A 21,872-nucleotide genomic window follows, 5' to 3' on the forward strand; every position below is an offset into this window, starting at 1 on the left:
ATCTTGAACTGCCCACTATATTCTGGAACTCCTAAGATTTATTATTTCTGGCAGTGTTTTTATATATTTGATCTTCACCATCTGAATGGTTGTTTTTCTGGATCAGACCTTATGCTAAGCAGTGCTTATGGTGTGAGTTTTGACCACTACCAATTCTTACCAGTTATGGTCCAATTCCATTTTGATGTCAAATTTCCTGCAGAAAGTTTAAATTACTGCAATACTTAACAGTTAGTACTCTGGCCCCATAACAGTTAGTACTCTGGCCCCTTAACAGCTAGTAGTCTGGCCTCTTAACAGTTAGTAGTTAGCTGTCTGTATTGTCACCCGACTTTTAAGAGTGACTTCTGTTACCATCTGCAGGCCATGCCTGGCAGGGACATATGCTAAGGATGGATGCAGAAATACAACTTAAGAACAAAAAAAAATGCAGAAACTCTTTCCACAATTTCTGTATCTGCAGAAGTAGTAAAGAAAAGCAAATATGTTATTAGTGTCACATGAAAAGGAATTTTCCTGCAGTGATCCAGCACAAAGAACATAATAATGCATTCTTAGCCAGATCTGTATCAGAAATGAAGGCTAATTCCATGACATGCAGCATCTTTAGTACCAGGCAGTAAAGGAGTAGGATTTTACAGTTCATGGAGCACCATATCAACAAAGAGGAATGCAAGGTATTTCAGTATATTCAGCCATTGCTAAATGAGTATTCACTGTGGAAGGGTCCGATCAGCAATGCCCTATCAACATTGCAACAGCTTCTTGCATTCTGTAGTACTTACGTGGTCAACACTGCCTAGAATGAACCTTTAAAAATGTGCTCACCATGGTTCCTACTCTTAATAGAACAAATACCTACACCTTAATATTCCCACCAAACTACGCTTGATCATCACTTCAACAAGCACCTTAACTCACCTACAAGCGGTATTTGTCTTGCAACCGAATGAATCAACTAACTTATTACAGCAACTAAATCAAGGCAGAAATCCTGTATTAATAAGAAAGTAGCAAAAACTGATAAAAACTGATACCGCAGTGTCCTCTAAAAGTCCGTGATTACGCTGCAATGTACCGTCAAAGTTTTGTAATATGGAAATTACGCACCCCCTGAAAATGTCACAATACCACGCACGCAACGTCACGACCGGTACACATTTCACCATTTCGCACGTTTGACACATTTGCGCCACAAATGAATGAGCTATTGACTTCCATATATACTATGGCATGAAGCCTACGAAATTGGAATCAGGAATGCACAGCTTCATCTCTTGTTCTAGATCCTTTCAAATCATGTAATACAGCTGAAGTCGATAATTCCATCTCCATATTTCAAAAATAACATTCATTTCATTGTACTATGTTGATAAGGTCTGCAACCATCATGCAGAATTCGGACTAGTAGCTGAAACTAGTTCTTCATCTATGGTCCGCGTGCTAGATATATGCTTCCATATAACTTATGGCATACCTAGCGGCAAAAACTGGTATTTAATTAATTAGGGAAGTGCTCATGCTAGGAATTTTTGTCATTTTTACTTCTTTTCTTATCATGATTGTTCAAAAAATAATTTATTTGTTAAGATAAAAAATGTTGCACTTCTCATATGACATATACCTATTTTTTCCTCCTCATTCTATGCGGCCAATGGCGTTGAGTCTATGGCAAATGCGACCTTGGGCTTTTGTCCTCAGATCTGTCTTCCGCTCTGCATTCGACCTCTTCGAAGTTTTCGCCGGCCGGGGTCTGGTTTCCGAAGGCGCCGGGGCAAGTAGGTGGGCAGAGTGGTGTGCGTGAATAGTGGAATGAACGAGCTTTAAAACTGTTATTGATTGCTGTGATGAAATAGTCCTGATTTTCTGTGAAGTTTTACCGTACAACAAGCTTCCAACAGGCACTGGCTTATGAATATTTTGGTATACATCCGCTACGAAAAATGGTTCATTGCTCCTGTGCCGTCTTATGAGCTATGACTTGTGCAGCACAAGTCGTGCTTAATTCGACCTTGCATGAATCAGTTCGCTTGGGAGCTCATTCATTCTTGATTTTAACTTGCATAGATAGTTGTGAATGTAGGTATGCACCGTCCAAAACACGGTGGGGGATCTGGGTTATGCACTACAAATTGTAGGTTGACTTTGCACCAGGCCTTTACGCACCCATAAAAGTGTTGGAGCTGGTGGTGTACAAGGTGCTTATGTGCACTTAGTCCTGGATGGTGGCAAGTTGATTGTCTGAAGGAGCATTGTCTGATAATGCATCATAAGTTTATTGTATGAGTAATTTGGTATATCTGTCATCATAGCTTGGTTTGGGCACTTGCCTCCTGAGTTCCAGCTGATGCATGTATATTAGGGTGCAACAGAGCTGCTTTTTGTTATTGCTTTTTGTCCTTGGCAGGTGGGGTTAGTATATTTTTTAAAGAGTTTTTTTTTTGCTCGGATACCTACCGGCTTGATTGTGTGATTGAACCTGCCAACCAACTTGTTCCATTCAGTTTGGTTAACAGTTTTCCTGTGGCCATATAGGACTGTGCAAGGCTTCATGTGCTGTGGGATGGTTGTCCCTGGCCTGGGCTGACCTTCATTGGCTAGTTGCCCTGACCTTTCCATCTCAGTTGGGCTTTATGTCAGGTGGATGCCAGAGGGCAGGACAGTCACAGCATATTAAATATTGGCCATGAAATTCTGTTGATTACACAGTTGAAACATTTTGTAACAGGGTCAGGGCTTGCTCAATAAGCCTTACTTACACGCTACTGCATTTCAGGACTCATGATTCCAGCATCCATTCAAAAGGTTTGGATGAAATGAATTTGTTTTCATAGAGAAATATAATGGTTCTGGCTATTCAAATTGAATATTCTGTCTATATCTTTCTCAAGGAAAATTCATGCGTCTTGATATTTGTGTAACCATTGACTTATAGGCACTGCAAGCTAATTAATAAGCCAGCCTTAGCTACTGTAATACAATTAGGTATTATATTGTTGCAAGTTGCAATTCTGTATATGTATAAATAAAGAAAAAAAATGGGTGGTGTAAAACTTTGCATTTTAAAACCTTTTTTTACGGTGTGAAAACAGCTCACAGCCATCTGCAAAAGGGGTGCCGGTAGGTGTAGTGGTTAACGCATCTGTGTTAACCACTGCACTCTGGGAACCAGAGGTATGGGGTTCGTTAGTTCCCCGCGGTGCTCGCCCTTCCTGCCAGGGTGAGAGGCAGGCGAAGCCATATAGCCTTAGCAGTTGAGTGTGCCATAAAGCCCCAATGACACACACACACACAGTCTGCAAAAGATGGCAGCAATTAAGGCAACAGTTGAAACTATTATGGTATTTGTCAGGCTGCCTTACTTGTGTGCATTGCCTTAAACCATTCCCTGTCAGAGGTAGGTTTGATGAGCCCCCAGTTCTAAGATTTTTAAATCTTTTGCATGTTGTGCCACTAGATCCCAGTTTCTAGAAGCCGGTTTTTGGTATTTGTTTTCTTGTGTTTGACACCATAAACATTTATGTTGTATTCCTGGTTTCTGAGCTTCATATTTTGGGATAATGCATGTAATTCACTGCCCTGTGGCGAATAGTTGTCATCTGGTGTGCTCTCACCAGTTGGCAACTGGACATTTTCTGTTTGGGGGGGGGGGGGGGGCAGGGATAACACTGTTATCTTTACACAATTGCTGCAGTTGGATTCCCCAGTGGGTATTTGACTGAGTTCATGAGTGCTTGGCTTGTAATGGCAGACTTTTAAACCGATATTGCTTCCAAATGTTATGATTTTGAATTCATTTTACATTCTGTGCATATGCATCTTGTCTTAATTAAGTAAATGTTAATAACCTGCCTTTAGTTATCCAGCTTGAGCCATTATGATGCAAATCTCCATGTCTCTTCAGATGACAGTGAAGCTAGCTATGCAATGGACAACCCTCACAGTGAACCTCTGTCATTTTAGAAAGCTCAGCTCCATTATGGAAAATTTGTGAGTTCTGTCCATTTTATCAGCAGTTTTCATAGAGCAGCTGCATTTACCTGTTGTAGGTGTAAATTAAACAAAAACATGAGGTTTCTGCATGTAAAACATAACACCACACACCCACATATATATGTATATATATATAGTGACATGTCATCTTCAGATATTGCATGCCAGCCTGAGATTGCTTAATGAATGTCCCTGCATGACAGTAAACAAGTCTCCCTGTCATACTGAATGGTTGCTTGGCTAACTGACCAGTCAGAAGGGTCTTTGGCTCCTCTAAGGTCCATTATTGTGGCACGCCACCGGCTTGGGTACTTCCGGCAGGGGGCGAGTCGGGCGTTATGCAACATACATGACGTCAGGCGCAGTAGGAAGATGGACTTGAGCAAACGGGCACCAGAGTAGGTTGCAATGCTCTGCGGCTGCATTCCTGCACCAAAGAATTTTGTGGGCGCTGTGCTTCCTCTTACATGACATTATTGATGGTACTCTCCTGGGTCAGGATGAGTAGGTCTTCTGCTGGCTCTGAGGCCGCCAATGTGAAGTTGACCGTGGGAGACGCCTGCACAAGTCTAGGCCCACTGCTTTAAGGGTGACCTTGGCTCTTGTTAAGAGGCATGGCAGAGCCCGGCTTGACATGAAGCTGCATCTGCGTGGGTTAGAAAGACCTGTCGTATGAGGTGAGCAGGGTATTTTGGATGAGGACGATTGCTTGCTTGGCCTTGTCTGTCATGATGGCCACCTGTAGGACTCCTGGCATCATCTGCTCGATCAGCTTTATGCCATTGCAGTGTTAAATAATGCAGGCTTTGTGGGAGTGGAATGGGTGCACATTGTTTGAGCACCAAGTCATGATGGCAGCCCTGATGGCTACAGGCTGTTGAGAAGCTTCATGGGTTAGTTCAGTTGTATTTGTGTTTTGTTTGTTTGACAGCCATCCACCAGGTGGCTTTTCAGTCACAATGTTCGCTAGCTTCGGGTCATTACATCACTCGTTCACAACACATTTTAACAGGCGATGCTACGAAATGTGCTATAAGATGTGATGCTGTGAACCAGACTTTAATGTAAAACAAGAGTTTTTAATCCCTCAAAAGTCAGAAATGAAGGTATAGTGATCAAGATTGTGGCATGCGTTTCCAAGTTGCTGCGGCACGATAAGGAAAGGCCCGCTTGTGGCTTCCAATCGGTGCCTGGGCAGGTGGAGAGACATTGACGTGCAGGAGCCGTCTCCTTCTGTGAAAGAGCAGCGTGGCTTAGACAGAGATTGAAGAGCCTGGTGGGATTCTTTGCATTTTAGAGCTTTGAATATGTGCAGCACGTCCCTCTTTCGTGAAGTCATCAATCCGGAGACAGCATAGACATCCCAGAGTGTGTATTATATGCTGGCTGCATTTTATGCCAGAGACAATCCTGGCGGCAAAATTCAATTTTTTAATCGTTTGCACCTGGCACTTGACCGCGCCACCCCATACGCTTAAACAGTAGGTTGTATGTGGAAGAATGTGGGCGTCACGAATAATTTTGAGAACATCAGGCGTTAAGTGGTGTCTGGGATGGTACATCGAGATAAGATTTCCGTTACATTTGTGTGCGACTTTGGTGGCATGCTTCTCCCACGAGAGCGTCAGGTCTACGATCGCACCTCCTTCCGTCCTCAGTTCACATCCTCCTTCGCTGTGCATGGTGTAGTGCTCGCCCACGCGCAGTTGCTTTTCCATGTTGCTCCCCCAGAAGATTGAATTCAATATGACGAACATCAAGGTTTTTGGGAGTCAGGATGACCTGCTCGCTGAGCCAGGTTTGGTCTGGGTGCTGCCCTTTCATGTCGGGGAAGGCGTTGGCGGTCAGGCTGTCGACAAATTGGACATTTTCGCCGACAGGAATCTTGCGCCCTGACTCTGTCGTTGATTGTTGCCAGGTGGGAGTTTATTTTGTCGGTTTCATTTTCGGCTGGATGTTTGTGATCCCTGTGAATGTTCCAGGATGAGTCGTGATTCTTGTCGGCTCCCTCTGACTAACCGAGAGCTTGGTGCTAGCTGCTGCTGAATCTGCGGCTAAATTTTGGACGTCGTCATTGATTCCTTCTGGTCCCTCATCCACGAACCAAATTCCAGGAATAAAACTGCGGAACGAGACATGTCTGGCCTTGCGCAAATGAAATCGGTTTGATGCATTACAAACATGTTGTGCAGTCAGTATTGAGTTCTCCAAAGATTCCGTATTTCGGAGTCATTGACTGGAAACAATATTTCTATGTGTCTGTGTAGAATCCACGAGTGGTAGGTCACGTTTTGTTGCGTGACTTTTCTTTTTGGGCCGTAGTGGGAGTGCCGCCAATGAAAATCAACGCAAAGAATCAATATAAGGGACGTAGGAATCGTGAGACGCTTTGACAAATGTAGATAAAATGCAATTTATTGGTATCAATTTTTGACACTTTCACTATTGTGATATTTAATTGGTATATAGTCCTGTGGTGTTGTAAAAGCACCACCGTGTTAATTTTCATATGGCTAATCGCGATTTGTCATTAATCTTTGTTTCATTCCCCGCCTTTGTTGAGTCAGAATGTGCATGGCTCATATGGCTTTTGGCTATTTATGTTTCTTCCAGAATATCCTGGTTCTCCTTATCTCCTCGAAGTCCCTCCTCTAATCAACCCAGAATACAATGGAATAGATGGCTTTATGTTGCGGTAAGTGTAGTTAGAATTTGATGTTCCTGTGTTTGCGCCTCGGAAACACGGCAAATGTTACTGGAACTACGGCACTGTGTTGAAGGTGGCCGTTCGTTGGGATGCGGAGCGTAGTGTTCACTCCTCTTCCAAGGTTGTGCAAGTTTTATTGCATGTTTTTTATCATGACAGTGTTGTGGAATGCCCTCTTATGTCACTTAGGCAATGTTCGTCTTTCGCTAATTTCAAACGAGAAGCGGGCTTGATAGGGCGCCGGTGTATGCCACCCGGCTCCCGTAGCTTTGGCATATGGTGGTTTAATTATTTGTTGAATGGTCCAAAGAAACACGCATTCCCAGCTGTTTTTCCTGTGACACTTTGCCTGGATATTGGAAAGCTTAAGATCACAGAGTGCATCATAACATGACGTAAATGGTCGTGCGTGTCTGCGCTTAGCGACGCACTCGTCGACGGACGCTTAGGGCGCCACTTGTCTCTCATCCTGGCAGGAAGAGCGGGAACCGCGTGGAATCGAAACCCGTGCCTGTGGTTTCCCAGACCCGCAGCTTGTCCACTGCAATACCGGAACCGTGATGTGAGGTCCGCAGCGTGATTCCTCCCGGATCTTCGATTGGCGCACTGAGGATGCTGGTAGTGTAGTGGTTAACGCGTCTGCGTTTATCATTGCGCGTGTGGGAAACCGGAGGTACGTGGTTCGATTCCCCACGGTGCTCTTCTTTTCTGCCGGGGTGAAAGGCAGACGACGCCATATGGCATCAGCGGCTAACTGCGTCGTAGACCCCTTATAACGGCGACGTCCACTGGCACGAGCGCTTGTCTTCGGACTCACCCACTTAATTTACCGTGGTTCCCGGAGGCGGCATTTGACCGAGCGGTGTGATGCGCCTTCAGTTCCTTGATGCCCCAGCAGGCATGTGCCAACCGTTTTCGGGCTTGGTGCCCCTCCCCCCCCCCTTCGAAATGAAAGCGAGGGTGGCTGACAGGACCTGGGTGAGCTTGGTGTCGGGTTGGCCGACGCACCTAGCCAAAATTGCCCTCAGGGCTGGGAAATTTTTAAGTTATCAAATCCTGTGAATTTGTACTTGGTTTGTGCGAAATCCCTCGGTGTATACGGTTAGCCTGCCTCAGGGATAAGGGGAATGCATAACCCCTTTGCCTCTCCATTGGCGACGTCCCTGGGTTGTCCCACTCGGGGCAATAGATAATAGGTCCCACTGACCCCATGTCGGGGACTACGCAGGGCAGCGCCAGGGATATATCAAACGCTTTTAGCTTCAGGTCGTTCGTAGGGAGGCTACCCAGCCCTTGCGTTGAGCCCCCACCACTACCACCACACTGGTCAGTGGAACCATTCTCTCGTTGCCAGTTCCCAATTGATTGTGATGGGCAAATTGCAGCGTAGTGTGTTCGACGCGAGCTCGCATGCCACCACACAGTGTCGCGATATTCGGGGCTGGGTTACGGCGACTTCGTTTGCCCAAGCCAGCATTCCATCAGAAAGAAGGGGGACCGCGTCCGTGTGTAGATGGTCCAATAGTTTTGCGAGCGATGTTGGAGCTCATCCTCTTGTGATTTTCTATCTGGACAAAGTGATGTCATGTTCGGAGGTAGTAAGTGGTACGTCCTGAAAGGAGGTTAGTTATTCTTTGTTCGATTTATCCGCGCCTAAACAACGTACGAGTGCGGCGCGTCCGAGGCGTAGGCGTGCGGACGCGTCCGAAGAACGGCCTTACCGTCACTGCTCCGGGCAGTGCCATTTCGGTTCCTTAATTATAGCCCTGCCGTTTTACGTCATTTCCATCGTGGGTATCTTTGAAGTAGATGCACGTGCTCGTTTTGATTTAATTGCGGGTGTAGTTGATATGTTTCGCCCAGTGCAAAATTTCTAGTGCTTAGATTGAGATTTCCTTTATTTCTGCACCTTTTTGTTTGGTCAATATTCGTCACAACTCTGCGTGAGAGACGAGCCGGAGTCCTCTGTCCAAGTGCTGCACCGTTTTTTAAAATTTAGAGCATTCCGTAAACTTTGCAAGGATACGTTCCTCATAAATCTGACCGTTTCTCAGCGCAAAGTTTTTCATCAACTCCCACGGCTGCTTTTACTTCAACCGCAGAGTTGCACCAACAATTAGTAAGTGATCCGAGTGAATTTAAGACTATCAACTTCTCGACCGGAACGGTGTGCAAGTTTCATGAGGTATTGGTGCTGTGCGAATATGATACTTTGTACCGATTTTGTATTGCGTAGGCGTCAAATGGAATAGCGTCCAGGCATGAAATGCGTGTTATGCTATGACTTCAGCGGCATGAAATTAATGTGTCTAGAAACATAAGTCAATATTTAACAATACTAACCCTGTAGTGGGATGAATGCTGTAAGAAAACGCATCATTGGAATGAAAAGTATTCGTTAAATGTATGTTGTTAACACATGCGAAATATTTCGTCGAGGTGTTCGGTATTTGACCAGCTGGGTTCATAACCGTCGCACTGTCATGCCTTTATAGCCATCCTGCGTTTTATTGAGACTAAGGGATAAGTATTTTATTTCGCAGCATCGGTGTGGTGCTCAATAAAGAATCGGGCGTTGGTCGATATGCTTTGCTGATGTGATTTGGAGTAAAAATATACTTCCAAAGTTCTACCACAGCACCGATTATTATTCGGGTCTTTATTCTGGGTCGTTGCTCAGTCTGCAGCCAACATTCAATACGTCCATGCCCATTTTGTTTGTTTTTTCAGTACTCTCGCGCAGACATTCCACGCGCATTTCGTTGACTGCACTTTCTCATTTCAGTATTCGCATAACCTTAGAAGTACACTCGTAAAGGGATTGTGGGCTCTAGAAAAAACGTACGTGCGCTTTCTTGGGACGAGAAGGTTGTGATGCCAGAGTGTTACGTTTTGACCCGACTTCATGAGCACCGAAAATATTTCCATCACAATAGTTCGTACTAAATACTGTCATGCCAAGTGTTCTTTGTGTGCCGGAACTCTCCGGACTAAGACGTCTTAATGCATATATTGTTCTAATGAAAGCACAATGCTTAGACTGCGGAATTGCTACAGTGCAAAAGAACAACTAAAAAAAATATAGTACTAAAATATGTACGATAACGTGAGTAAAATGCGATTGACGTGGCGCTTTATTAACTAACTCTTGATGTATTGACTTGCCATGTTGATGACAATATTTCGACTGTGGATCATCGAAGATGAGCATTCCTCTCCCCCCCCCCCAAAAAAAAACACTGTCGAACAATCACATTTGCTCCCTCGAAAATCGCGTATTATTTTCGATGATAGATAATTGCCTTGGCCTTTAATATGTTTAAAGGCACGCCTGTTTGAGACTGTCCAACAGAACCGTTCCAGCGCAGCTATCTCGACCACCACTCATCATGTCAAATTTTCCGTGAATGTAACCTAACTGGTTAGGTGATTAAGCTTAAAATCCTCCCGTCTCGTATCCGAGATGTGTCGAAACAACCAAGCGTCTTCATTGAAAGTCATGCATCCCACCGTGCAAGCTTCATTGGCATTGGCTTGTTAATTGCTGGGATTTGAAAAAGGCGCAAACCCGGAGGCCATTATCCTCGATGTGAAAATTTTTGCTCTGATGATTTTTAATTACGCTAACGTGCGTGTTTTTAATGAGTTTCAGACCAGCGCGGAGTGATATGCGAAACGAAGCGGACAGCACCATGGCATTCTATTTGTTGCTTCTAATGCCGATATTCCGGGACTGCATTTCCTTGAAACAAGCAAACAATTGGCTTTAGACAAAAAAGAAACCATCAATCGCCGCTTAATTAAACCAGCTGACAAATTGCGAGTCGGAGTTTGTGATCGGTGTCATTCAGAGTTCCAGCGGCTGTTTGCCGTCATTTGATGTCCGACAGTTTATCGCTGACATCCGGTTTTCATTTTCTTTCTTTTCTTTTCCAGGTAAAGGCTCGTCACAAATCTGCAATTCCAAGACAATGCCGATCCAGAAGATTCACGCGCGCAGTATCTTTGATTCCCGCGGTAACCCCACCGTGGAAGTCGACCTCTTCACCGAGAAGGGCCTCTTCCGTGCTGCCGTGCCCTCCGGCGCCAGTACAGGTGAATCCAGTCTGTGCATTTATATTGGATGTCATACTGTCAACATCTGCATGTATCAAATAAGCGTGGACTGTGCTTCATCCCTAGGTTCTGCTTTGCCAGTCCGCTGCGTGCTTCTCAGAATGTGGTATTTTTGCACCTTGCGTGGTCTTCGGACGCGAATGTTGCAATTTTCTTGTGTGCGGCAGTGCGTGTGTGCTGCGAAAATAGTCAAAAACATAGGCGTACCTTGTCTCCGTTTCATATGTTTTGTTCGCCGTCACTTGATGTTTCTAGACTGTTATTACCGTAGGTTGCGCCGTACCCGTAAAACAAGTTCCTGGGCATGCCTTTGTCACCCAATATATGCATATATGTCGCTAGTAATTTGATGCTACTAATTGATGGTCCAACGGGTCAGACGCATCATTCATTCTGACTCGAACAAGGAACAAAATAAAAAGAACCGGATGGTATAACATGTAATAGGTTTCGGGTCCTTGGTGTGCTCAAAATACCGTGCAAGTGGGTTGACAAAAGTTTTATGTTGGTGAGTGATGTCGATTTTGTGTGTTATGTTGTGACATCAATCCGGTTGGTGAACTTCTCTGAACATGAGTGGTTTCCGCTCAGGCGTTCACGAGGCGCTGGAGCTGCGTGATGGCGACAAGTCTATGTACATGGGCAAGAGCGTCTTCAAGGCTGTGGACAACATCAATAAGCTGATCGTTCCGGAGCTCCTCAAGAAGGTACGTTTTGGTGGTCAGGCGCATCGCGCAACAACTGGCTTTGCCGCACTGTCTTCGTCACTGCCGCTGCCACTGTCATTGTCATTGCCATTGTCATTGCCTGTAATACTGTAAGGTCATAGTAGAAGTCGAGTTATCGACTGAACTGACTGCAGGACATGAGCTGTGCATGCCAAGGTTTTCGCCACAAGATAGCATCCCGCGGAACATTGGCTATAGCTTGTCGTCGTGAGATGCTGGCGCGTCGCTCCGCGCGAAAGGTGCGCCTTGTAGCGTGCGCACGCGCTGGCCGGCGTCTGACACCACCCGGGCTGCCGCAGAACCTGGAGCCGACTCAGCAGAAGGAGATCGACGACTTCATGGTGCAGCTGGACGGCACCGAGAACAAGTCCAAGCTCGGGGCCAACGCCGTGCTCGGCGTCTCACTGGCCGTCTGCAAGGCCGGCGCTGCTGCCAAGGGCATTCCGCTCTACAAGTAGGCGTCTCTTTTGTTGCGTGACTTTCGGTTGGGCGGTTTGATAACGATTACTGGATGCCACCATTGGTCTGCTGGTGTTAGCAAGAACAACGCGCGGTCAGTGACACCACTTTGCGGTGTCAGGCTGTGAGGTATTGAAACTGTATTCTTGTAAGGGTCTTTGCGGTGAGAGAGAGAGGGAGCTTGTGGGAATGGACTCCAGCGTAAGTGAATTGGCCAAAATGTGTTTGCCGTAGCCGGGTGCTTTCTTGACCACCGAAGTAACACTAGAGTGTCCGTAGCACTGTGTGCAGAAGGGCGACCCTTTTGTAGCTTATTGTGTTCAAACATTCGGGGATTTGTGCGTTCTTTTTGTGGGTCTTGTGCAAACGCTGATGTTGTCACTCGTTCATGTAACAGTGTTCCGGAGTTTTCTGTTAGCGCCCAGGTATGTAAGAAGTAGGACCACAGATTGGAATTGACTTTTTTTAAACTTAATTGCGGTGAGATCGTAACTTGAGGTTTTAGGGCATTAGGTAGGGAAAAAGGTCACAAGTGGCCAGGTTATTTGGAAGAGTTCTCCAGGGCCTGCCCAAACGCCAAGAAAACTAAGAATGTCAGCTGTGAGATGAAGGTTTAGCGATAGCGTTGTTCGTTATTTGCTTAGAATGGTGCTGTAGAATGAGGGGTTTGCGTCTGGGGGTGTGCACACTGTTCCCAGTCAGTTCCGGCGGTAAACATCAAATGCAATCGCGAGGGTAAAAGAGCTCTAGCTGGCCTCCGTCATATGTCCATCAGGCAAAGTAGCCTGGTGGCATGCGGCCTTTTTGTCGATGCCGTGTACTGCTGACGCCAGTCAACTTTGGTCGGGGTTCGTCACATGTGGACTGGAGCGTCCACCTTCTTTGCAGGCATATTGCCGACCTGGCGAACAACAAGAACATCGTGCTCCCCACGCCAGCCTTCAACGTCATCAACGGCGGCTCGCACGCCGGCAACAAGCTGGCCATGCAGGAGTTCATGATCCTGCCGACGGGCGCGTCCAACTTCACCGAGGCCATGCGGATGGGCTCCGAGGTGGGGCTGGCAGTAGGGTGGCCGTCACTTCCGGCTGAGCCGTCCAGACCCGACTGTCTTGTTCTGGCAGCAGGCCACCGACGGGCGAGGTTGCCTTCTCTTCGTTGGAATGGTGCTAAATGCTGCTAAAAGCCGATTCCATCAGGTGTTTGGAGAGCCCAGAGCTAACGGAAGATGCCAGAGGTGTCAGTGGTGTTCTACCGCGGCTCCGTTTGATGTGTGGCGGGACAGCACAGTGCCAGACGTTCTTTAGTAGCATAGGAGGCGGGAATAGCATCGCTGTGCTCCCGACCACCAGGTGTACCACAACCTGAAGAACGTCATCAAGGCCAAGTTCGGCCTGGACGCCACGGCCGTGGGTGACGAGGGCGGCTTCGCGCCCAACATCCAGGACAACGAGGAGGCGCTGGTGCTGCTCAGCGAGGCGATCGAGAAAGCCGGATACACCGGCAAAATCGAGATCGGCATGGACGTGGCCGCCTCCGAGTTCTTCAAGTGAGCTGCCGTCGAAGCCTAGCTGTCGCCGGGAGCTGGGCCTGTGGCTGGTCATGGCGGCTTTGATTAGGCAAAAGCTATCTCGATCACATGTGCAAATAGTGGCGGGGGAATCCTTTGAGAGCAGAGTGCTATTTTTTGCATTTTGTATGTATGTGGTGAGTTCGCGGGCGAGAAACAAGACCAGCTGTGTCATAAGTGTGCCAGGTTACAAACCTGCGCTGTTGGACGGGGCGTTGCGGAAAAATGGTCTCCGTGCCCGACGCGCGAGATAATATGGTGCGGGCCGATCATGGGCCAGCGTGATTTGTCGTCAGGGAGGGCGGCAAATACGACCTGGACTTCAAGACGGAGAACAACGACGGCAGCAAGGTGGTGGCGAGTGAGGCGCTGGGCGACCTATACCGCGACTGGGCCAACCGCTACCCGATCGTGTCCGTCGAGGACCCGTTCGACCAGGACGACTGGGACAGCTGGACCGCCTACACAGCCAGCGTCAAACACCAGGTGGTCGGTGATGATCTGACTGTCACCAACCCCAAACGCATCCAGACCGGCATCGACAAGAAGGCCTGCAACTGCCTGCTGCTCAAAGTCAACCAGGTGAGTCGTTCGGTCTCCAATGACAGTTTTGGGCGCAGTAGGCCACTGAGATGGGGGGTGCCGCTGGGATTATTGTCAGCAGTTGGATGCGTCCTTTTTGCTTGAATCTTGGTGGTGATTTGTCCGTCCTGGTAGCTCAGTTGGTTCGAGCGCCTGCCTTCCGATCCACCCACCCGTGGCGGGGGGGGGGGGGGGGGTTCGAGTCGCTTTAGGGCACTCGCTATTTGCCCTTGACAGGTATGGCCTGCGGCCGGTGGCAGCGGTCGCGCTAAAGGTCAGTTGACGTCAGAGGGCAGGACGGACCGTGCCGAGCATTGCGGCACGTTAAGCTTTCGCCACAAAATTCTGCCGTTGACATGGAATTGCGCGATCGGATGGTAGGGGTCAGGGCTCACACAACAAGCACTGCTTAGCGTGAGCTCTGATCCCGGAGATCCATCCATTCAAAGGGTTCGGATCAAATCTTTAAAAAAAAAATAAGCTTGTATCAGCCTGGCAGTGACAGTGTGAAATAATGATAACATTGAATTGGTGGCATAACTCCAAACCAAATTTGGCGCTATACTGTGGAAAGGTTTTACGTAGATGACTCGACTGGTAGTTTGTCTGCGGCCCTGTGGCCTGTTGGTTTACAACTGCCGGTGGCGCCCCTGGTCTGCGTGCTGTATAGAGGGCGCTGCGGTCTGACGTGGCGTCCCGTTGTCGGCCAGATCGGCTCGGTGACAGAGGCGATTCAGGCGCACCAGCTGGCCAAGTCGGCCGGCTGGGGCACCATGGTGTCCCATCGCTCCGGCGAGACCGAGGACCCGTTCATCGCCGACCTGGTGGTGGGCCTCAGTACCGGACAGGTGGGTCAGCTCTGATGTCGCTGCTCGGCTGGCCCGTGGGAATGTCGTGGAAGCTGTCCATGCGGATTCCGGTATCAAACAGTCGTGGCAAATATGCTGTTGTGACATATGCTCTGGGCTACTATGTGTGACAACTGGAAAACGCGTCGTGGGGAAGTGATATGATGTGCTACTCATGACATGGGGTTACGGTGCACGTGACTTGTCCTGTATATCAGTTGTGCTCTCGAGCCTCAGTTGTCAGCGCTGGCTGATTTGGGTCATGCCTGATACCGTGGTGTCAATGACGCCTCGGGCCCGGCGGCGCGGCTGGCTGCCTCGCTGTCGGGCCGTCGGTGGAGTGCCGTGCCGGGTGCTGGCGTTAACGGTGCTACACTCGATCCGGCAGATCAAGACCGGCGCGCCCTGCCGCTCCGAGCGTCTCTGCAAATACAACCAGATCCTGCGCATCGAGGAAGAGTTGGGTGCCAACGCCAAGTTCGCCGGCAAGAGCTTCCGCTGCCCGCAGTAGGACGCTGCGCTGGGGCGTCTTTCCTCTCTGTGTTTTCGCCTGCCGATCAGGCCAAAGGCTAGTCCGCTGAAGCCCTGAATGTGATAGAAATCAGTCTGGAGGCTTCTCTGGTGATCGTGAACGTGGCTTGTTTGCTTAGCCCCAAATTTCGCTATTCCTGAGGTTCGAATACACAAATTGGTTGTGAGAATGGCGTCAACTGAGCAAGAGCCGATGTTTGAGTGTAGTGAAACCCAGTTGAACGATTTACGCAGCTTTCGAAAGGTGTCCGATGGCTAGAAATCCATTTTTGATCGAAAATTCAAAATGCACAAAACGTGTGCAGCACTGCACAGCACGGTCATGATCAACACGCATCCTGGCCACGTAGATCGGTCGTTGGTTACAGTAGTGCCGTCAGCTGCAAAACATGGTAGAACTTAAGGAAGAGCAGGGCGAAACGATGAACTGTGTGGTTGGATGGAATCTGCATTCACTGCTAGATGGCTTAAAACGACACGATCTACACAGTTCCTGTCAGCTTTCTGATGCCAACTGTAGCGGTGCCGCTCGGAGCAAAGCACTGACCGAAGCCGAACGTCAGCTGACGTCTGAAGACGCCACGTTCACTGGGGGCGCGCTGGCTCCGACCCAGGCCCGGCCATGGCGGTGGGGCATCTGACAGGCCATTATCGGACGGTGGTTGTGCCGTGAGAGCGCACGACGTACCGAGCTCGACGCAGGAAAACAGCTGGTTTGGAAAAGGTTATGTGTGGTGAGGTTGTAGATCAACAGCTCTGGTGTGGAATTGTCCAAGACCCTCACGTTGATAAGGTAGAACTTGATGTTTCTCCCTAGCTGACGTAAGATTTTTGTATACCTTGCCGTGCCGTGTGTCTGAAACCCAAGCTTCAGTCTGGACGCTTCACACTGCCTTTCAGCACCGTTCGAAAACTTGTGATAGCAGATTTGTTTATTCATCACAGCTTGAAGATAATGGCCGGGTGTCTGGCGCCGGCCGCAGACGCTTCGATGGCAAATTCCAGGGCGCCTCTCCGCCAAACACAAGCCACCAATCGCGCGCGTTCTCCGCCAGTCAACAGCCAAAACTAGTACTGGGCCCGATGCAATCCGCAAATCACATCCCGCAAATTTGAGCCGCCGGCAAACTGGCACCTCCAATCCGCGGTGAGCATCGCTGCCAGAGTTTTGCTTTGGATAGTTCTCTCGACACCGAAATGCACGAGGGTGCGTAGCGCCGCGGGGTGTTGCAAGTTCGTAACGGGTGGGTGGCGGGTTCGGTTCCCGGGCCGGCGGCCGACTTACGTTTGGGCCTACTTTCCGCGCTTGCGTCGGATTTTCTGGAGCAGTTCATAGACATTTAAGTAAAGTCATGAGATGTTCATGCTAGCAGCTCAGCCATTATCAATTTCATTACACGGTCAGGTGTCGGTCATGATGAGAACTCACGCGGGCATTCGGCCTTTCCGTCAATATCGTCGGCTCTGGACATACGCTCCTTGTATTTAGCCGGGGCCGAAGCCTAGCCGGTATTTACGAGCTGTCCGGTTGTGATGTGAACCACGTCGCCTAGAAGAGCCTACCTCGAAACAAAAATAAGCGGATTTCAACCACTTTGTTTCGGGTGGCTTAGTGTTCTTGGTTTTAGTTGTATGTGTCAAGGTGTAATTGAAACAGAGCGCAATTCTACCAGTATTTATATGATAGTGCATGCCACATTTCTGCACCAATACAAGTCAGCGGCATTGTGATCTCCGTCTGGTCCTTCAATTGTTGGCACGTGGCCGCTGTGCCTCCCTTCCCCCCCCCCGCACCAACCTCCACCACTGATTGAGTTAGGGGCGGATCCAGAGAGGGCGGTCACGGGGCCCATGAACCTCCGTGGTACCCCGAAGTGGCCCATAGGCTCCGAAGGGGCCCGTAGGTGACCAAACAGATACAGTTTTTTAAACACAAAACACAACCAAATTTCTTTGGATTTCCAGGCCACCGAGAAGAGTTGCAAACGAAAGTGAATGGCCTACGAGAAAAGATAAAAATCTTCAATAATGGAAAAAGTTGTTTATTGGAAATTATAAGCCTTACTACGCTGTCCAGGGTCCTATCCTGTTTCCGGGGACCTATATGCCCACTTGCAAGGCCATTTCGATCGTTAAAGAGCCTTCCACGTTGGCCCTGACTACTTTGCGTTTGCTCGGAGGAACCTGCACTGTTTCTGTGCTCTTCCTGCTAGCGTGCCGGGGCGCTCTTGTCAATCAGAGGCCTTCCACGGATTGGATTCTTTCCTGTCGCCAGAAAGGCTCTGTGGACTATAGCAGGGGACCCCCATGTTAACTTGCCCGGGTATTCTCGGCGGCTCGGGGGCCCTTTACGTTGGTTTCGGTTCACCTACCGACACACTTGCGATATGCTCATGGGCCCTTTGCATTGGTCTAGGGCGCTTCTAATTTTATGTCACTTGCTTAGGGCCCTGTGCTCTTGTCGGGGGCTTATCTGTTAACCTGCTTATGCGCACTCTGTCGGTCGGGCCCTCGAAATTGGGTCCAGGGTACTTTCCATTTGAATGGAGGGCCCTGCACATTTGTCGGGGCCCATCTGTTAACCTGCTCCGGCACACCGAATTGTTCAGGGGCCCGGCACATTGGGTATTTTAATGTAGGGACCTACGCTCTTGTCAAGGCCATCTGATAGCCTGCTCGGATACACTCGATCTTTCGGGGGCCCTCTACGCTGGGTCTTGGGGAAGCCCTATCTGAATGGAGGCCCTACGCACGTGTCTGGGGTCCCCTCTGTTAACTTCTTCGGCCAAAGTGGATTGTCCGGGAGCCCTGCACATTGAGTCTTGGCGTTTGAATTTAGGGCCCTGCGCTCCTAACGGGGCCATCTGATAACCTGCTCAGGTACACTCCATCTTTCGGGGGCCCTCCGCACTGGGTTTTGGGCACTTGTTACTTCAATGGAGGGACCTACGCTCTATGCTCGTGTTGTGGCCCCTTCTGATAAGCTGCCCGGGCACATTCGATTGTTAGGGGACCTCTGCGTCTGGTCTTGGGTACTTTCGATTTGAATGGAGGGCCCTGCACTCTTGACGGGGGCCCTATCTGCTAGCATGCTCTGGCGCATTCGATCATTGGGGGTCGCCTGCTCAGATACACTCAATCTTTTTGGGGGCCCTCCACACTAGGTTTGGGTACGTTTTGTTCAAATGAGGGCCCTACACTCCTGTCGGGGGCCCCATCCGATATCCTGCTCAGGCACATTCGATCGTTTGGGGGGACTCTACACCGGGTCATCCTTTTTTGAACGGTGGGTCTACACACTTGTCGGGGGCCCTCTCTGTTTGCCTCACTGTTCGGCCACACTGGATTGGTTGGGGGCCCTGCACATTGGGGTTCGCTGTTTGAATTTAGGGCCCTGCGCTCTTATCAGGGTCCATCAGATAATCTGTCCGAGACATTCCACCTTTCGGGGGCCCTTTGCACTGGGCTTTTGACACTACTTATTTGAATGAAGGGCCTTGTGTTCTTGTCGTGGCCTCTTCTGATAAGCCACTCCGGTGCATCCAATTGTTGGGCGACCTCTACGTCGGGTCTTGGGTACTTGCTTTTTGAGTGGAGGTCTTCACGGGGCCCTATCTGTTAACATTCTCGGGCACCCTCGATCATTCGGAGCCCTCTACATCGTGCCGTGGGTATTTCACATTTGAATGGATGGCCCTACACTCCTGTCGGCGGCCCCATCTGTTCACCTCCTTTGAATTTAGGGCGCTGTACTCCTGTCCGGGGCCGTCTGGTAATCTGCTAGGGTACACTCCATATTTCGGGGGCCCTCTGCACAGGGTTTGGATACTTATTATTTGAATGGAGGGCCTTACGCTCTTGTCGGGCCTCTTCTGATAAGCTGTTGGGGTGCATTTCATCGTTCGGGGGCCATCTGCATTGGGTTTCGAGTGCTTCCTATTTGAATGGAGGGCCTTACGCTCTTGTTAGAAGCCCTATCTGGTAAGACGCTTGGACACACTTTATCTTTCGGGTCGAGAATAGGCTTGGTTAATAAAGCAAAACCTAAAATAATCGAAAAAACGGAAATGCTTCAAATGTATGCAGTCTGGGTGAAAAAGGAACCGAACTGGACAATTCCAGCTCCCACATCCTAACGCCCGATACACGGCTGTATGCTGAGAGCTGCCCGAAACAACGGCTGGGCCGGATGGTCTCGATGAATGGTGCTGAGTGGTGGATGACTGGGAATATGATTGTCCTCACCAAGAATCAGCAGCGCCGTCATTCGGGGCTCGTCATCAACGGCCGATACGCGGCACTGAGCAACCGCAAGGTGTCTGTTACCCGCGCTGGTTATGAGATCGGCGAGGAACCTACTGCAGACCATTAGTATTTACGACAGCTGGCGAACTCTTCCGAACCGTACTGCCGCTAGAAGCAAGCTAACAAGCCGAAATATTTGTGTTCACCTCCCGATTCGATTCAAATGGAAAACGCCAACGTTTGAATCCGCGTAAAGCTGCCCATGCATGCTACCCGATACCTGTCTCAAACTTAAAATCCTGCGGCCTAAGCCGCAATAAATTTAGCCACAGAAACTAGCCCGTAGCCCAGTCTGTTGTGGCCAATAACCGCCTGCAAACTATGGACGTTTTTACGTCGTAGTTTCATACAGCCAACAAGAACGTTAACTATCCCAAATTCATTCATCTCGCGGATCAAGATTGGCAGGCGTTGGTAGGCCCAGTCAGCCACTGATCCAGCCCTAGTTATTGTGCAGCCAGGTTGTTCGAACCTGAGGTGCTGCTGTTGGGTGGGGGTGGGGGTGGGGGGGGGGGGGGGGGGGTAGTCAGCCCCTTACTCACCAGCCAGGCGGAAGGTTGGTTCTGTTCGGTGTTTAGCAAAGCGATTATATATCTGTCGTAAGATCCACACGGTGGCCTTTCGCTTGGGCACGTTATGGAAACGTTATATAATTCGCGAAGAACATAATGCACGTGTAGCCATGGCCTTGGCACGCCGGCGTTCTCGCGGTTGGTGACTGCATGAAATAAATCGCCGGCGTTCTTCATTTGATAGTGGCCCCAGTGGACTCCTTCTAATCCGGTAGAACTAAAAGTTCACCAGAAGTTTAGAGGTTCGTCAGAAATTTTATGAGTTCTACAGACACAATAAGGACCTCGCGAATGTATGTGGTAGATCGAAATTGTTCAACAATTTGTATACTGCAGTTGACACTGAGCCGTGGCCAACGGGTGGACGAAAATGATGACCGCTTCTGAAAGGAGTACTTTTGAACGTTTTAGGACATCAAATCTTACATTTAGGAGGTAGTCCGGGCGTATATTTCATCTGTGCAATTTTTAGACTGATGACAAGAATGGATTGGTCTTAACAGCACCGCGAAGTGATGCTGGAAGCTGATGGTGGAACTGAAACAGAAAGTTAGAATCTCTATTTTGTGCTGCGGTGCCTGTTAACCTGTCCAGAGGACGACCCCAAGGTTGTATAAAAGACACGCCCTATCTAATGTTTGAACGGTACGAATTAATTTTGGAAGGCATTCGGAACCGGCATTTCACGACGGTCGTTGTGCGCACGGCGCCCTCCGCCTGGTGTGCCCTGTAGTGGCCAACGCCGTCCGGTTTTACGGAAGCTGCAACCCAGGCCATCGCCGTTCTTGCTCCCGAGATTGCAGACGTGCATTGTTTAACCTTTTGATGTAATTTGTTTCACTACTCGGTTCTGCACTAGAATGAACGTTCTCTGGCAAACATGGGCTAGTCTTGTTGGTTTTTTTAGCTAATTTAGTCTCACTTTTCAACAACAATGAGACCCCTTTTTTGTTTCCCGATAACGGGCCGCTTCAGTACAGCGGTAGGAGCACATGACTGTTCCCGGCCAAGGGCTGAAGGGCTATTCCGTCCCATCGCGAGGTGTCTTCCGGCTGCCACTCTGGCGACACGGGGCGGAGCCCCTCGTCGATCCGGAGGCCCTTAGAAAGATACGTCCATATTGCATTGTTCCCTTCCTGACGCGGGAAACCTTCTGACCCGCGCAGTTAGCCCCAGATCGACGCAGGACCCTCATTGACGTAGCAACATCCCTGACTGCCGCAGGTGGTCCGGTAATTGTCACATAGACTCCAGTTCGGCCTAACGGGCCCATGCCGGAATTGGGTGGGAGGGCCCACTGCTTGGTACTGGGGGCGTGACTGGCACAGGATCCTTTCATGTCCCAATATGAACACTCATATGTTCTCAAGTTTCCTTTCATTGTTAGAGGGCCCGACCAACGCAAGAGGTCCTCTGTCATTGGAGTCTCTCCTCGACCCCGTTGAGCAAATGTTTCTCCCA

At 49.1% G+C, this 21,872-nt stretch overlaps 1 protein-coding gene across 4 annotated transcripts; it reads left to right on the top strand.

Moving 5' to 3' along the window:
* Nucleotides 1-1,709: 1,709 nt before the first annotated feature.
* On the top strand, nt 1,710-15,704 carry LOC119110686 (enolase). Of its 4 annotated transcripts, none has more exons than XM_037234588.1 (9): nt 1,710-1,778; nt 10,637-10,795; nt 11,408-11,523; nt 11,844-11,998; nt 12,892-13,057; nt 13,356-13,552; nt 13,870-14,155; nt 14,866-15,003; nt 15,392-15,704. In XM_037234588.1, the coding sequence occupies exons 2-9, from the start codon at nt 10,672-10,674 to the stop codon at nt 15,512-15,514; spliced, it is 1,305 nt and encodes a 434-aa protein (XP_037090483.1). In that variant the 5' UTR covers nt 1,710-1,778; nt 10,637-10,671; the 3' UTR covers nt 15,515-15,704. The 4 variants fall into 4 exon arrangements, with proteins under 4 accessions (XP_037090483.1, XP_037090484.1, XP_037090481.1 ...); XM_037234589.1 differs by having other exon boundaries at nt 1,731-1,782; XM_037234586.1 differs by lacking the exon at nt 1,710-1,778 and adding an exon at nt 6,647-6,688.
* The last annotated feature ends 6,168 nt before the right edge of the window (nt 15,705-21,872 follow it).

The sequence above is a fragment of the Pollicipes pollicipes genome, unplaced genomic scaffold, assembly GCF_011947565.3.
Source record: "Pollicipes pollicipes isolate AB1234 unplaced genomic scaffold, Ppol_2.1 Scaffold_7231;HRSCAF=8579_pilon_pilon_pilon, whole genome shotgun sequence".
Lineage (NCBI taxonomy): Eukaryota > Metazoa > Arthropoda > Thecostraca > Pollicipedomorpha > Pollicipedidae > Pollicipes > Pollicipes pollicipes.

Excerpts from the sequence above, each read along its gene's own strand:
- LOC119110686 (XM_037234586.1), top strand. Across the intron at positions 11,524-11,843 it reads TTCCGGAGCTCCTCAAGAAG|AACCTGGAGCCGACTCAGCA; the intron begins GTACGTTTTGGT and ends GGGCTGCCGCAG. Across the intron at positions 11,999-12,891 it reads AAGGGCATTCCGCTCTACAA|GCATATTGCCGACCTGGCGA; the intron begins GTAGGCGTCTCT and ends CCTTCTTTGCAG.